This window comes from Sturnira hondurensis, unplaced genomic scaffold, assembly GCF_014824575.4.
Source record: "Sturnira hondurensis isolate 20B ecotype Veracruz unplaced genomic scaffold, ASM1482457v3 Scaffold0000648, whole genome shotgun sequence".
In the NCBI taxonomy this organism is placed as follows: domain Eukaryota; kingdom Metazoa; phylum Chordata; class Mammalia; order Chiroptera; family Phyllostomidae; genus Sturnira; species Sturnira hondurensis.
In genome coordinates, this window is record NW_028073279.1 from 5151195 (window position 1) to 5167782 (window position 16588).

Below are 16588 nucleotides of genomic sequence, written 5' to 3' on the forward strand. Positions count from 1 at the left end.
CTTCATCTTACCAGAAGACTCACTCGATTCAGCTGCTGGCCTTGAAAAACAAGCTGCTATGTTATAAACTGTGCAGAGAGTCACATGGCTGGAAGCAGTACCAGCTCCTAGGATTCCAAAGTGGCCTCCAGCTGACAGCCAGCAAAAGGCTGGGGTTCTCACTTCATAGTAACGAGTACAGGAATTCTGCCAACAGCCTGAGTGAGTTTGAAAGTGAATTGTTCTCCACTTGAGCCTCCTGATAAGAACACAGCTTGATTAATGCTTTTATTTCAACCTGATGAAACTCCGAAGCAGGGAGCCCAGCTAAACCATGGCCAGATTTCTGACTCACAGAAACTCAATAAATTAGCAAGTTTGTGGTAATTTCTTACACAGTATTAGAAAACTAACACAGATTTTGGTATCTGGAATTGGGATTCTGCTTCATAAATGCCTTAATATGTGGAGTGGCTTTGGAACCAGGCAGTGGTTGGAGACTGAAAAAATTGTTGAAAAGCATCACAGAGAAAGCCTAGATTTCCTTGAAAAGAATGAAAAGTAAAAATGTGAACTTTGAGGATCCTGCTGAGGAGGGCTTTAAAGGAAGCGAGGGATGGTTATGAAAGTCTCCTCACCCTGATGAACAGTGTGTGGAAAGAACAGGTGACAGTGACACAGACCAGGGGAAGTCTGAAGGCTTCCTCCCTAAGTCTGCAAACAAGGTAATGACGTCTCTTTTCACCTCTTCTATTCAACATTGCAGAGGAGGTCTTAGCCAGAACAAATAAAGCAAGAAAAATAAATAAATAAAAGGCATACAGATGTAAGAGAATAAAATAGAGCTGTCTTTATTCACAGGTTACATGAGAGTTTAGCTAGAAAATCACTCCAAATCTATAAAATATCACTATATTCACTAATGAGTGAATATAGTGAGGACGCAGGACATAAAGTCCTTATTTTTTAAAAATCGGTTGTATTACAATATACCAGCAATATACAATTGAATAATGGAAAAATCATTTGCACAAAAACACAAAATATTTGGAATAAAAATATACCAGATTTCTATGCTGAAATCCATAAAATATTGATAAAATATTAATAAAGCTCTACATGAGCATGGAGATGAACTATGCGCAGGCACGGGCACACTCAGTATTTCTGAGACAGTCCTGCCCTTGCTGATCTAAAGATTCAGACCAACAGCATGGGTGGAACTGGAGAGCATTATGCTGAGTGAAATAAGCCCGGCGGTGAAAGACAAATACCATATGATCTTACCTTTAACAGGAACCTAAACAACAAAACAAACAAGCAAGCAAAATATGACCAAAGACACTGAAATTCAGAACAGGCTGACAGGGACCAGAGGGGAGAGGGGAGAGAATTTCAGGGGAAAAGGGGAAGGATTCACAGAAACTAGTATGAAGGACATATGGAGAACAACTAAGGGGGGTGAAAATGGGAGGGAGGTGGGGAGCACAGGGGGAATGGGCTGGGATGGAAGTGGGGGATGGAAAACTGTACTTGAACAATAATTAAATAAAAATATTTTAAAAAAATTCAGTGCAATCCCTATCAAAATACCAGAAAGGTTTTTTATTTTTGCACACATTGGCAAACTAATTATAAAATATATATGGAAAGCAAAGGGCACAGAATATCCCAAATATTTCAGTGAAGAGAAACAAAGTCAGAGGACTCACATTCCCTGATTGTATGAAGTACTATGCCACTATAGTAACTGAGTGTATAAAACTGATGTGAGAAGATGGCATATAAAATAAAATCAATGTACAAAACAGAGATTTGAGAAATGGAACCAAACACATATGATCAGTGGATTTACAAAAAGGTACTCAGGTGATTTTATGAAGAAAAGATAATCTTCTCACCAAATGGTATTAGAACAACTGGAAATCATATGCAGACCAACCAACAGGCTGAAAAACAAAACAGGGCCCTCACACTTTCCCCATATATAAAATTCAGCTTCAAATGGATCACAGACCTAAGTGTAAAACCTAAACTATAATAGTTCCAGAGGAAAACACAGGAGAAAATCTATATGAATAGGAATTTATGAATAGGAATTTATAAATATTTATGAATATGAAGATTACTAAGAGAAAGAAGCATAAGTCATTAATAATTGCATAACTAGGACTTTAAAATTAAAAACTTCTTTTTAAAAACTATCTAAAAAATGCAAAGTCACAGAATAGGAGCAATTGTTTGCAAACAGATATCTGTTAAAGGACTTTTAGCCAGAATATATAAACAATTCTAATAAATCAATAATAAAAAGACAAGTCAATGTATATAAAAGATTTGAACTTTGAACTTTTAGTTAAGAAGTAATACAGATTGTAAATAAGTACATGGAAAGATGTTACTTGGACATTAAAAAATGTAAATTAAAACTACTGTGAGATACCACCATGAGATACCACATCTCCTAGACTGGCTAAATAGCAAAAAAGAATTAAAAAACCTAATAGTACCAACTTCTGAGAAAGATGAGAAACTATGGAAACTCTAATAAATCACTGGTGTAAAGATTTTTCTCTAAACTTTAATCCCCTTTTACATTCTATTTTACTACTATTCTCAACTACACCCGCTTTTCGTGGTCCATTGAGAAAGTATCCTCATTACTCCCTCTCCTCAACTCAACTTGTGAACATTTTCCCTTAAAATTTCCTTTGATAAACTTCCTTTGGTCTTTTAAAAATACTTCCTTCACTAAGTGACTTCCCAGTGGTCTTCAGTTTCTCTGTCTCTCCAACATCATGTGGACAAAAGTCTGAGGAAGTTTTCTCAGATCCTACTTTCAGCTTTTGTATGATTAAAATGCCAGCCTTACTATGACACTCATTATTTGCCTGCCAATTTCACTGATTTGTTTCATCCTCCTCCAAATATTACTACAACTGTCAAAAGCCTTTCTAGATGTTAAGTTCACCTCCATTGCTGACTGACTTTAACATTGAGGTTCATGGCTCATCCACTCCATTCACTTAATGGTTTCTTGACCTATTTGATCCACACTATACTCTACCACTACGAAATAACTAATTTGCCAACATGGTCACTTGCTGGGTCTCTTTTTCCATGGCATTTCTCTAATAACAAATCATGAACCACAAATACCCTATGTCTGATCACAGCATGTTTCCTCTCCATTTCTTCCATTCTGCTATCCTCAAAGAATTGTGTTTTTGCTCTTCCTATAATCTCTGGTACACAGACACTATCTTTTTTTCCTGGTCATTGTTAATTCCTTTTCCAGCTTGAAGAGCATGATTAGCTATTTTCACACACCTATTGGTACCTTAAACTCTCGCACTTTCTTGAACTTCCATCAGATAGATCCTCAATGCTACTTCCCCATCGACCATAACCAATAAGTCTTTCCTTAGTTCTGGTGCTCTTCCACAGAGTGCTGCCTGGGGACCACAGAAACATAATGGCACAGTTTGCTGCCAAGTAATGCCAACTTGCACCAGTGAGGCCTTCCTGTTACTCGGCAATGCTTTTAATCATCTTTTGTTGAACTATTCTGATTTGCTTATTTCTTTCCCATTGTTCTATTGAATTGAGTTTTAAATACAGCATTTATAATTAATTTATTCTGTGAATTATTTATTTTGGTGCATTATTCCATTAGAAACATAAAATAAATACAATAAAATCACTCATACTCACTTAGAAATGGGATTGACACTGGCTTCAATAATTGTTAAACACTTACAGCACTTTATGTTTTCTGGAAATTCTTGAACACCTAAAATGTAAAAAACAAAAAAAACAACAAACAAAAATACCATGAGAATGTTCCAGTAAGATTTCTCTAAGTTGTAATTTTAACATTGAAAATGATTAATTAAATACACAGTATAAACACTATTGGTGTTATCATTAAGCAAAAATAATAATGGTATATATTTGCAACATATCATATATATATATACATTTAAAACAGAGAACATTAAATATTTTATAATAGTAATAACTGGAAATTGGGTGTAAAGTTGATGACAATAGTATATTTGGCATAAGATAGATGTTGTCTCTTTACATATCTAAATACATAAAAATAGTTTGGGCTTATTTAGTTATTATAGTGCTGTTAATGGAGAGAGCAGAAATCAGCAGATATAGGGGAACAGAAGATACAATCTTTGCTCCCTTTATTTTATAAGATTGGGGAGATTGAACATATACATCTGAAAAATAACTAAGGACTAATCACAAAGCCGACAGATACTCCCGAACTAATATTGGACTCTAACAAATCTTTTCGATTTTTCCCTGCTGGCACAGAGCGCAGCTCTGCCTCTGCCTGGGAGGTGGAGGGGCGAGCAGCCCTTCGCGGCTCTCTCCGGGGGCTCCGAGGCAGCCGGCCTAGACGCTGGCCCTTGGAGAGCTGCTCATCTGCTGGCACAGCTGTGCTGTTGGCCATGTGACAGAAAAGCACAAGTTTTTCTTAATGAAAATCAGTGAGCCACAGAGCCTAATCCTAAATATGAGCATCAGAAATAATAGATGCAGAGGACATTTCAACCAGTGGACACAAATAGATCAAGTATCGTAGCCCCTGCACGAGTTAGAAGAGGAAACAGCTACACGAAGCGATTCCTACGTGCCTGCCATACTACCCGCTCTCAATTGTTGCAACGGTTATTAAGGATATAAAAAATTTCCATAAAATACTAGTCCTGCCAAAACCTCGTATCTGACAGAAGGAGGAGAGACATTTTGTGGCAGGATTTAGTTCAAGTTGTTGATGATCAATAATTAAGAAAGAAAACCACCCCCCCCCCCTTCCTAGATTCGGTTGACTTAGACTGCCAGGACCACGGGACCCGGAAGCCCAGCGAGTTAGCGCCTCGTTTATTCAGTATAAAATATGGGTACAAAAGAGAGCGTAGGGGCATTTCTCATGCCATTCTTCCCTCTGTGAAAGTTCGTCAGAAACTATGCCATCCTAAAATTATTGCTAAAGTATTTTGCCTTGATAATAAGCACCCAAGGAATTTTAGGAGTTCCCTTATGTGTGAATTGAATGAGAAAGAACAATTCTCTTCTTTGGAAAGCCATACACCTAGAGCTTTTGTTGTTAGTGAGACATTAACCAAATGGCAGAGAAGTTAATAAGCTAGTCCTTCAACTGTCTCTAACATTTTCCCTTAGTATTCACATCTCCTTTGGGTCTCTGCGACTAACTGGGGTATGAGTCTTCTTCTTCCCTTTTTCAAGCTTTTTCTCTTCAGTCTCCAATCTGGGCTCATTGCACACTGGTGTGCCTGAAGCCTTCTGCCCACATGGCCTTAGAACGATATTTCCTGAAATTATGTGTAAACCAAGGTACAAAAGCAGAGCAAAATAAAACATGATATTAAGACTGTATCTCCTCGTCTTCTACGGAAATGGAATTCCATGCTGTATTGAAAATGCTACTACATTATTTTTTTAAACTTGCATTGTGTTTATTATGCTGTTCATAGTTTAAACTTAAAATAGTTCAGAGCAGAGACGACTGGATTGGGATGAATCCCAACTTTATCACTATGGGTTAGGTAACCTTAATGTAAGTGTACAATGTCCTAGTTTCCTTGGACATTTTTAAAAGTACAATGTCCTGTACTCTAAAAGATGGTGACAAGCCTTGGCTGGTGTGGCTCAGTGGATAGCCTGCAAACCAAAGGGCTGCTGATTTGATTCNTATTAAGACTGTATCTCCTCGTCTTCTACGGAAATGGAATTCCATGCTGTATTGAAAATGCTACTACATTATTTTTTTAAACTTGCATTGTGTTTATTATGCTGTTCATAGTTTAAACTTAAAATAGTTCAGAGCAGAGACGACTAGATTGGGATGAATCCCAACTTTATCACTATGGGTTAGGTAACCTTAATGTAAGTGTACAATGTCCTAGTTTCCTTGGACATTTTTAAAAGTACAGTGTCCTGTACTTTAAAAGGTGGTGACAAGCCTTGGCTGGTGTGGCTCAGTGGATAGCCTGCAAACCAAAGGGCTGCTGATTTGATTCACAGTCAGGGCACATGCCTGGGTTGTGGGCCAGATCCCCAATGGGGGAGGCATGAGAGGCAACCACACATTGATGTTTCTCTCCCTCCCTACTCTTCTGTCTAAAAATAAATAAACAAAATGTTTTTTTTAAAATGGTGATTATATGAATGGTTTCATCAGAGAATTGCAGTGAGGATTGAAAAAGATTAATCAGGTAAAGTAATTGGCAGAAAGTGCTGCATATATTGTTACCCATAATTATAAGAAATAAATAGATGCAGAGGTTGCGAGTCAAAAAGGAACCGACAATCAAGCCAAAATGAGCTAACTTGAGGTATGAATTTGTAAAATTTATCTACTTAAAAAAACACAGCAAAGAAGTATAAATCAGTGTGCTGAAAGAATATCCCAACAACTAATGAATATAACAGCTGACATAAATGTTCTTGCAGATGTGGAGTAAATTATAAAAATATTATATGTATGCATATGAGTATTTATAAATATATTTATATGTTATAAATAGCTTGTATTGAGCAATACTTTTATTTTTTATTTTTTTTATTATTTCTTATTTGTTTATTTTTTGAGAGAGGAGAAGGGAAGGAAAAAGAGAGGAAGAGAAACATCAGTGTGCGGTTGCCTCTCATGCACCCCCTACTGGGCACCTGGCCTGCCACCCAGGCATGTGCCCTGATTGGGAATTTAACTGGTGAACCTGTGGTTTGCAGGCTGACACTCAATTCATTGACCCACACCAGCTGGGGCCAATATTTTTACATTTTTTGTTGAGGTTCTTATAGCTAACTTAGTTTACTTATGAAAGTTGAAACACATTTGGAAAAATATATGCCAAGGGAACTGCCATAAGTACTAATACATGGGACTTAGAATTTAGAAAGAGTTCTTAGAGCATAATCTCAACTTGTAATGCATATAAACTGGAGAGACAGGATAGCACAGTAGTTAAAAGCACAGGTTGATGGGTGACCAAATCCCTGTATTATCACTTAACTAGTCATGTTATCTTTGGCAAACATTATAATATTTGAGTGTCACTCACTTGCCTAATTTGAAGGTCTGTTCTGAGTATTAGATGATATTAATGTAAAGCACTTAGTATCATCTTTGGCATGATTCTAATTTTAGTACCTAATAAATACTAGATAAAATTCATGTATTAATAGGAGGAAAGGTAACTTAGACTTCTTTATGTCAGTGTGTAAAATAATTTAATTCTCCTAATAATCCTGTGAGGAAGATACATTGGGTAATATTATTTTCATTTTATGGATAAAAAGCGATACACTCACATGAATTAAGTGACTTATTTAAATACTTAACAAATGTTTATAGATAAAATAGGATTTAATTCAAATTTTTATCACCGTATCTCTTGTTCCTCTTTACTCCATTATGTTACTTCTATTAAAATGATGTCAGATTTTATTATAGAACCCACACTTTCATTAACCAGTCTTTGAGATTGGTCTGTCTGGTGCTCTGAAACAAAATGTCTTCGAATAATAAAACAAAAAGGTTATTCAGAAGAATTCTGAAATCACTCCAATATGAAATTTTCCTGTCTAGCATGAGAAAAGTTGAAAGTCATGGCTAAGTTTAGGTTTTAGTATATTCGGTTAATTGTTTTTACTTGGACTACCCTGCTTGTTACTGATGCAGACAAACAAGCCTGACAAATAGATTTTTAAGTACATAATTAACATAGTGTTCAACTTTATGTAACTGTAAAAGAATATTGTTGATATAAATATAAAAACCAAAATTAAAGGGTCATTTAAAATCTTGTTTGGTTTTATAAGCTCATATTAAAGTGTGAAAAATATTTTTCCCAATGCAACAGGTAAATATGGAAATTAAGTGTACCAAATAATTTTGTCCTTATCAAACATGGACCCAGGAATAGCGTTAGCAATAGCAACATTGATCCCATGATCATGAATAGAAGATCCTTGTAAGGCAGACCTCGGTATAAGACATTTCTACCACATATATTTTGTCTTTTAATATCATTTTCTGAATATGTTAATTTAATGTGTTATAATTTTTACCAGTGTCCATCCACTCTCATCTAAATTCTGAATCTTGATATTATCCATATAAATACATTTAAATTCTATCATCTCCATGAAAAATTATTAAACTATTTGACTATATATGGCTCTCTCTTCTTAATGCTTAGCATTAAGACACAGTATGTGGTTATAAATTGAGGAATCACTGCTTTATCATTTGTCTTATATGGTTCTCTTATATTTGAGCAGCTAACTTTAATTATTAGGTCTCTAAAGGGAAGTCATTATATACAAAGTCTGTCTAGAAAAAGTCCAGCCACTGTTGATATTATGAGAAGACTTTTTGCCACATTGATGTAACTTGGCAACCAAGGAGAGTGGGCTGTAATGCACATGCGTGAATGATGATGACTTCACTGTACTGGGCAGTGGGGGGTGCTGCTGAGTGAGCATGTACACTGTGTGATTGTCACATTCAAAATCACTCAGCAAGGAGAGCAACAAATCTGTATCCAATTTCACGTTAAGCTTGAACATTCCTCCATGGAAACTAGTAGGATGATTCAGAAGGCCACAGCAACGGGCAAGTGGTGATTGGAAGCTCCATCCTGACAATGCACCCAATCATCATGTCTCATGCAGAGTTGTTTGGTGAAATATCAAATCAGCCAGGTAACTCAGCCACTCTACAGCCCAGATTTGGTGTCCTGTGACTGCTGGCTTTTCCTCAAACTAAAATTACCTTTGAAAGGGAAGAATTTGTAACTGTCGATGAGATTCATGAAGGGGCAGCTGACAGCAATTGGAGAACTGTATGAAGTCCCAAGGTGCCTATTTTGAAGAGACTTAAGTGTCAATGTCCTATGAACAATGTTTCTTGTATCTTTTAAAATAAGTGTCTATTTTTCATGGTGCATGGCTGGATACCTTCTGGACAGATCTCATATTCAATGAATATTTAGCACAGTTCCTACCCTGTGTTAAGAACTGTATTAAACACTGAAAATACTGTGTGAAAAATGGATATGTGCTCCTTGTTTGTGTAGCATATATTGTAGCAGAGGAATACATATAATAAATTATAGAGATAAATCAACATATACGTATATAGTATATAAAATTACAATATATTCACAATGAAATATGCTACAGAAAAGGTAATTAAAGCAGAATAAAAATGAACCAGAAATGCCTGGAAATTTCAACTGTAACTAAGTTGGTTAGGGTAAGCCTGACTCATTGGGAAGATGGCATTTGAGCAAAGACTTGATGGAAGTGAAAGAGAGAGGGATACAGATGTCTGCATCTAAGGTTGGAAAGTAAGACCATTTCAGGAGGAGGGAAGGGACAATTAAAATGCCATAAAGCAGAGGTGTCCAAACTTCTGGCATCTCTGGGCCACACTGGAAGAAGAGTTGTCTTGGGCCACACATTAAATACACAAACACTAGAATGAGAAAAAAAAGGTCCCTGCATAATTTACAATTTTGGGGTAGACTACATTCATAGGATTCTGTGGGCTGTGGGTTGGACACCCCTGCTCAAGCTTAAGTATGCCTGGTGTATTCTAAGACTAGCAAGGGGCCCAGTGTTGCTAGAACATAGTGAGAAAGAGGATAGTAGAAAAAAAATTAGTTGAGAGGTAATAGTGGTATGTGTGGCAGAGAAGGTGGGGATGTCAACTCATGTAGTGCCTCTGAGGCCATTGCAAGAACTATGGTTTTTACTCTGAATAAAATAGAGAGACACTGAAAGACTTAAGAGTAAAATGGTCTGATTAATAATTTGAGAGGATTATCACTCTGGTTCCTGAATAGGGTGGCTTTTTTGAGGGGGAGACCAATTAGAGGCTATAGTAGTAAATCATGAAGAGGGTGTGAATATACAGTGTAAAAAAAGTGGCCTGAATCTGGGTGGGAGCAGTGGAAGGGATGAGAAGTGACTGGAATCTGGGTGGGTTTTGAATGTAAGACCAATTAGTATTTCCTGATGGATTGGGTGTAAAGCGTGGAAGAGAAATGGAAATCAAGAATGACTCCAGGTTTTCCATCCTGAGCCACGTAAATGGTTTGTCTTTAACTTAGATGGGAGAAGCAATATGTGAAATTGAGTTTTGGAGAGGAGTTCACATTTGAACATGCATAATTTGAGATATCTGTTAGACTGAAAAGGGAGATGTCAGGTAGGTGTTTGGAGTTTAGGAAAGTTGTGTGTCCAAACTGCATGTGGCCCATGATGGCTATGAATGAAGTCCAACACAAAGTCACAAATTTACTTAAAACCTTTTTTTGAGGCTCATAACTTTTTGTTAGTGTTTGTATATTTAATGTGTGGTCCAACATAACTCTTCTTCCTCCAGTGTGGCCCAGAGATGCCAAAAGATTGGAAACACCTGGTAGAACATAAATTTAAAATTAGGAATTCATTTCTACATAAATAGTATTTAAACTACGAGACAAACTGTGAGCACCAATGACATAGCTATAAACAATAAAAAAAAACAAAGAAGATCGAGAACTGAATCATGATGTACTCTGAAATGGGAGTGGAGAAAAGAGGAAGAATAAACATAGGAGACTGAACAAGATCAATCAGGGAGATGGGAAGGAAAAAAAGAATATTGAGTCTTAGAAATCAAAGGAAGAAAATGTATCCAGCAGGAAGAAGTCATCAGCTGTTTCAAGTGATGCTGATAGGTCATGTAAGATGACCCAAATTGCCTTTGGATTTAGTATGGGGAGATCATTGTGAACTTGACTGACATGATTTTGGTGGACTAGTAGGAATAAAGACCGGAAGGAGAGAAATTGTAGATAGAGAATACAGACAACTCTATCTGAACCTTTTGCTGTAAGGGATTAGGGAATTATTAAGGTAAGAGGGACCAAGTTTTCTTGGGAATAGTAGGAGAAATAACAGCATGTGTGTGTGATGATGATAATAAACAAATAGAGAAGAAAATCTTGATGTAGTAGAGACTGAGGAGAATTACTAGAGTTATGTCTGGGGTATGCAAGAAGAATGGTTATCTAGTGGAGTTAATGGCTTCAGAAAGGAACAGGGATAATTCATCTGCACTGACAGGCAGGAAACAGAATATGAGCGCACATGCTGGTAGGTGAGTAGACATGCTGGTGATAGTCTGTGGAAATCTTTTGAGGCCTTTAATATTCTCAGTGGAGTAGGATCAGTAGACATGAAGATGGCAGAGGAGGTGTGGAAGGTTTGTAGATGGAGGAAAACATGTGGAGTGGCCACAGGAAGAGGAAAGTCAATGGATTCAAGCAGTTGGGAAGCATTAAGGCTGTACTTTGATATTGTAGTCATGAACTTGAAGTGATATCAAGCAGTGACATTGAGGATTTTTTTCAGATCCTGTCAGCAATAGGTAGAAAGTTGGATTCAGCCATGACTGTGATTTTACTGAGCGTAAACAGCGATATGAGAGAAAAGCAAGGGTGTCTGGGTGGGGGCGGTGTTATTAGATGATTGACCATGAAATTTAAGCCATGGAAAAAAAGCAGAGAAAACATGAAGGAGGGAAGAATTCCTGAGGTGGGGGCCTTAACAGATGGGTGGTTCTGATGGGGTCAAATGGTGGTTGGAGTTGGATAAGAGGAGATGTCCTAAAAAGATAGGATGGAAGCAGAAAGCAAGATTTGTCAGTTGACATTCAGTTTCTTGGTGTTCCTGATGTTATCTGGGTCAGACCTAGGAAAACAATGGTAACTCAGCAAGCGCTTGTTAAATTGCATCTAATTATATTTTTGCACCAAACCTTGAAGCAATGAACTGAAAACACTTTACAAACAGAAATATTTGCTTTTAGTACAAAGGTTTTAGATTCAAATTACACTTTCTAAGATGGAAAAGGTAACTATCTACATACAAATATAATATAAAAGACTTTCTACAAATATAAACTTTTGAATGACTTAGTGTCTTATTAAATGCATTCAAATTTATGTTTTTTAGCTATAACTTTTTATATAAATCAGTACATTTGATAATAGTTATGGATAGTACATTTGGGAATGCTCATTTTCTGAATTTCACAGGTATCAGCCCAAATGGTTTACCCTATGATATGTGCTAATATGCTGAAATAAAAAATAAAAATAATGTTATATTTTGTATAAAAAGTAGGAAATACATGAGACTTTAATGTGATATTTTCATTGTGATACCAATTTTCATATTATTTTTAGTTTAGAGAAAGCAGGCAGTTACTTGTATATTTATTAAATTGAATTAAATTTAGGGGCAGAAAGAATGGGATTTGTTGAAAAAATATTATAAACACTTTGCTTTGTTTCATCTTCTCAACTATTTTATAATGTGGTTTATTATTCCCTTTTAACTGATAAAGAAACTGAGGCTCAGAGGTTAGCCAGGATCCCAAACTGGGCCAACCTTATTCCGAACACCATCGTATTTTACCTACATTAAGCTCTCTCCAACAAATCAAGAATTAAAACTACTTTCAGGTGTAAATTTTAGTTACTCAAGGTTGGCAATGCAGCATTTATCACAAGGCACTATATATTACATTTGTTTCCTGCACACTCTGCAAGTCAAATACAAATAACTCCAACATCCTGAAACTCTGAGTTTAATGCATACTGAAAACTGACCACGTAGAATTCTGCATGGGGCACTGTGATCTGCATTTGTTCTAGAATCTATTGGTCAAAGTTCAGATAGTATGAATATTCTGGAACTTTGAGTGAAATGCCCAGGTAATAAAGCTCTTTATTTTAAAATTTACCATACTGTTAACAAGTGTCATAAGCCAAGTTTGTATTCTTTTTAAATATGAGTCCAACAGACAGCTATTAGAAGGAATAATTAGAAAGGAGGGGTTATTCAAAATAGGCGGGGTGTCAGTCTGAATTATAATGGATGGTCTGATAATAAAGGCAGTGATGAGAAAACTATAAAGTTAACATCAGAATTCTTCAATTATACCAATCAATTTTGTATAGAGGTGAGCAACTACACGTATAAAAAATGTCAAAAACACAGCTTATAATGATCTCAAGTCAGCCTGGAAAAGTTAAATTGCATTAGTTGTATCCATTTATAATGAAAATAATCTGATATGAAACATTATTTGAATAATTTCCATTCAGAATGATTCAAATAAAACTTTTGGATGTTTAAAAGCATACGCTATAATTTTATTTTGAAAAATTATTTTGTGTATAAGCCTACATTCCCCAAAGATATTTGGTATATGGGAAAATATACTATTGAAGAATAGTATATTAAGTACCAATAGTATACTGTATTAATAGTATAATAGTACTGATTAGAGGGGAGTTTCAGAGAGGCAATCTATTGTATAGGAGGAAGCAAAAGCATCCAGTGATATGTTAGCAAATTGGGGAGAAACTGTACAGGTCAGTCATATCTTACAGAGGGAGAGGGGAGAGAGAGGACAAACAGACTGCACTGGTGGGCTTTACCTCTGAGCACTCTAGTGAAGGGAGCCAAGAACTCAGTAGGAACCTAAGCAAAAAGAACTAAAGGTCATCGGCAAGATTCTGCATATTTTAGTGGCATTATAAACCAAAAAATGCAGGTAAAGTGATCAATTATGTGGGAGAGTTATTCAACTGATTCTCCTTAGACCTATATCTAGAGAAAATTTTGAGAAGTCTTTATGAACTTGACCAACAAGTCCACTAACCTAGCCTGACTTAGCCAAAATAAAATAATATGATACCTGATTCCTTCTCTTCTTTGACAACAAACATCGAATCACTATTATGTGAAATGAACTATTATATAACCTTATTTCATATTTGACTAATGAGTTTGTTTCCCTTATATTCAACTACTTTATTGAGCACTTACTATGTCTATGATTTGATAGGGGCTGTTATGTCTCTAGAAACAGCGTAACTAATGTGCTGCAGTTCTCATTTTGCTTTCCAGGAGTTTATACTGAAGCCGGGAGGGAGTATGGCCTAGTAGAGAGAGGGCTCACAATGCTACAATTTTGTTCTCTTACAATTTGCTAGGATTGACAGGGGCATGGAATACAGCTCAGTCACTCAGCTCAGCAAAGGCTCTGCTGTGACTCTAGGGATGTTTATCAGTCAAGGTGATAGACTTCAACAGACTTCAGAAGGATGAGGGGTTAGGAGCAATGTATTTCTCCCTTATATTTAAACACATGACCTGATTGCAAACTCTGTACCCCATGGAGTAAGTGTGAGTAACGCATTACTTGTTAATTGAATTTCCTGATGAAGACATTGGAAAGAGTGACAAGTCCTGGCACAAGGCTGAGAAGGTGGCGGTAGGACAGACTTGGTCTATGTTGCCATCAGTAACAGAAACAGAGGGAGTCAATCCAAGGTTATTGTAACTCTACAAACTTGGACAGAAGTAGATTCTCTAGAAAGGCAAAGTGGTCTTACAGTGAGTGAAGTGTTAGTGATTTTCAGATAAGTAACACATTAAGGGTACTGAAAGTGAGGCATTTAATAGGGTGAAATAATAAGCTTCACTGTAAATAAATAGTCATGATTTGCCAAAGACCAAAAAGCACATTTATTGCTAACTGAGAACAAATTCATGGTGAAATTTTCTCCTCAGCCCACTAAAGGCATCCGAAAATAGACTTCCCCATGAACAGATGTATCTGGAGATATATCTATATCATATATCATCTATATCAATATCTATCTATTTATGAGGTCTCTCTGGAAAAAGTCCAGCCATTGTTCATATAATGAAAATGGCTTGCACCACATTGATGTAATCTGGTAGCAAAGGAGAGTGGATTAGAATACACATGTGTGAACAATGATGACTTCATTGTACTAGTCAGTGAGGGCAGGAGACGCTGCTGAGTGAGCATGTATACTGTGTGGTTGTTACATTCAAAATGACTGAGTGAGTAGAGCAAATGAAAATGTGTCAATTTTTGCATTAAGCTTGAACATTCCTCCATGGAAACTATTTGGATGATCCAGAAGGCCACAGTTATGGGCAAGTGGTGACTGGCAACTTCATCATGACCATGTGCCCACTCATGCATCACATCTTGTGAAGCATTTTTTGGCAAAACATCAGATCACCCAGGTGACTCAGCACCCTCTATAGCCCAGATTTGGTGTCCTGTGACTTCTGGCTTTTCCCAAAACTAAAATCACTTTTCAAAAGGAAGAGAGTTCGGACCATCAGTGAAATTCAGAAAAATACAAAGGGGCAGCTGATGGTGATTGGGAGAACTGTGTGAGGCCCCAATGTGTGAGGTGCCTACTTTGAAGGGGACTGAGGCATCATTGTCTTATGCACAATGTTTCTTGTATCTTCTTTAATAAATGTCCCTGTTTTTCATATTACATGGCTAGATACCTTCTGGGCTGACTGATCTCACGTATCTATCTTCACCTCTGTCTCCCTCTACCTCTGTCTCTATCTCATCTGTATCTCTGTGTATGTATCTGTGTATTATCCATCATCTGTCACCAGGATCTCTATTCTTAAAACCTTCAACATTTTGAATATTTTTATCATTTAACTGAGTACTCCTATCTACCTTCTCAAATGTATTGGAAAGAAACTCCCTCTTCTTATTTGAAAGTGAGGATATTGTTTGTCTTTAATGTTTTGCATACATTTGGGGAAGGGAAGGAATAATTGGCAAGCTGGAAAAACACATAATAATGCCTTCAATTCTGACTGCCTTTTATTAAATCTAACAATAGTAATTTTGTCTACTATGATGTTTTTAAAATCTATTCTTGTATAGAATTAAGTTTTAGAGGATGAGAGAAAAATCACTTAATTGCTGCAGAATTAAGAAAGGCTTTCACATTAATTCATTCTCATTAAAATCCTTTAACTATAGTGTCATAGTCTCTCTGAACTACAACAAATCAACAATCATACTTAAAACTGAATCACTGACTAATTTAAACCTTATCATTCATTATTTGCTTTATCATATAAAACAATTTACTCCATTATGACCATGAATCAGCTCTATAAACAGGCAGAAACTATTTATTCAGAGACCACACATGTAAAATACATTCATCTCAGATAGACATGGATTTTTATTTTACTACTGAATTAAGATCTGAGGAGTAAAGGATAAAAGGTCCATTGGTATAGAAAGCTGACACATTCCCCCATGAATTACTTCACATAACTTGGGGAACAAGAGACTTTAGAGAGGAAGGGTAATTTACATGCAGCATAAAAAATATATAACTTTATATAAAATAACAGTTCAGGAAACTGAAAATTTTTTAAAAGATAAAGGTTAATGTACTTATTGTTAAAATAGAAGAATAAAATCTCTATGAAAGAGTAGAATCTTTATTGAATACAACAGATTGAAATTTCATTTTTCAGTTCATTTCTTTACAGTTCATTAGGTGTGCTCAGTGTTCCAAGTAGGTAAATATTTCAAGCATTGAGTGCTTTCAATATTCCAAGTATATGAAAATTCTTAAGAAATAGTATTTGTCCTTAAAAAACTTATAATGGAATGGGGAATAAAATAAAT

At 36.1% G+C, this 16588-nt stretch overlaps 1 protein-coding gene across 1 annotated transcript in view; it reads right to left on the reverse strand.

Annotated features, from left to right (window-relative positions):
• Positions 1-16588, reverse strand: part of LRRC7 (leucine rich repeat containing 7) — a 307638-nt gene that overhangs the window by 247128 nt on the left and 43922 nt on the right. Inside the window, exon 4 of the mRNA XM_037043945.1 lies at positions 3694-3772. Within this exon, the coding sequence (XP_036899840.1) occupies positions 3694-3772 (79 nt within the window). The remainder of the gene's footprint in view (positions 1-3693; positions 3773-16588) is intronic.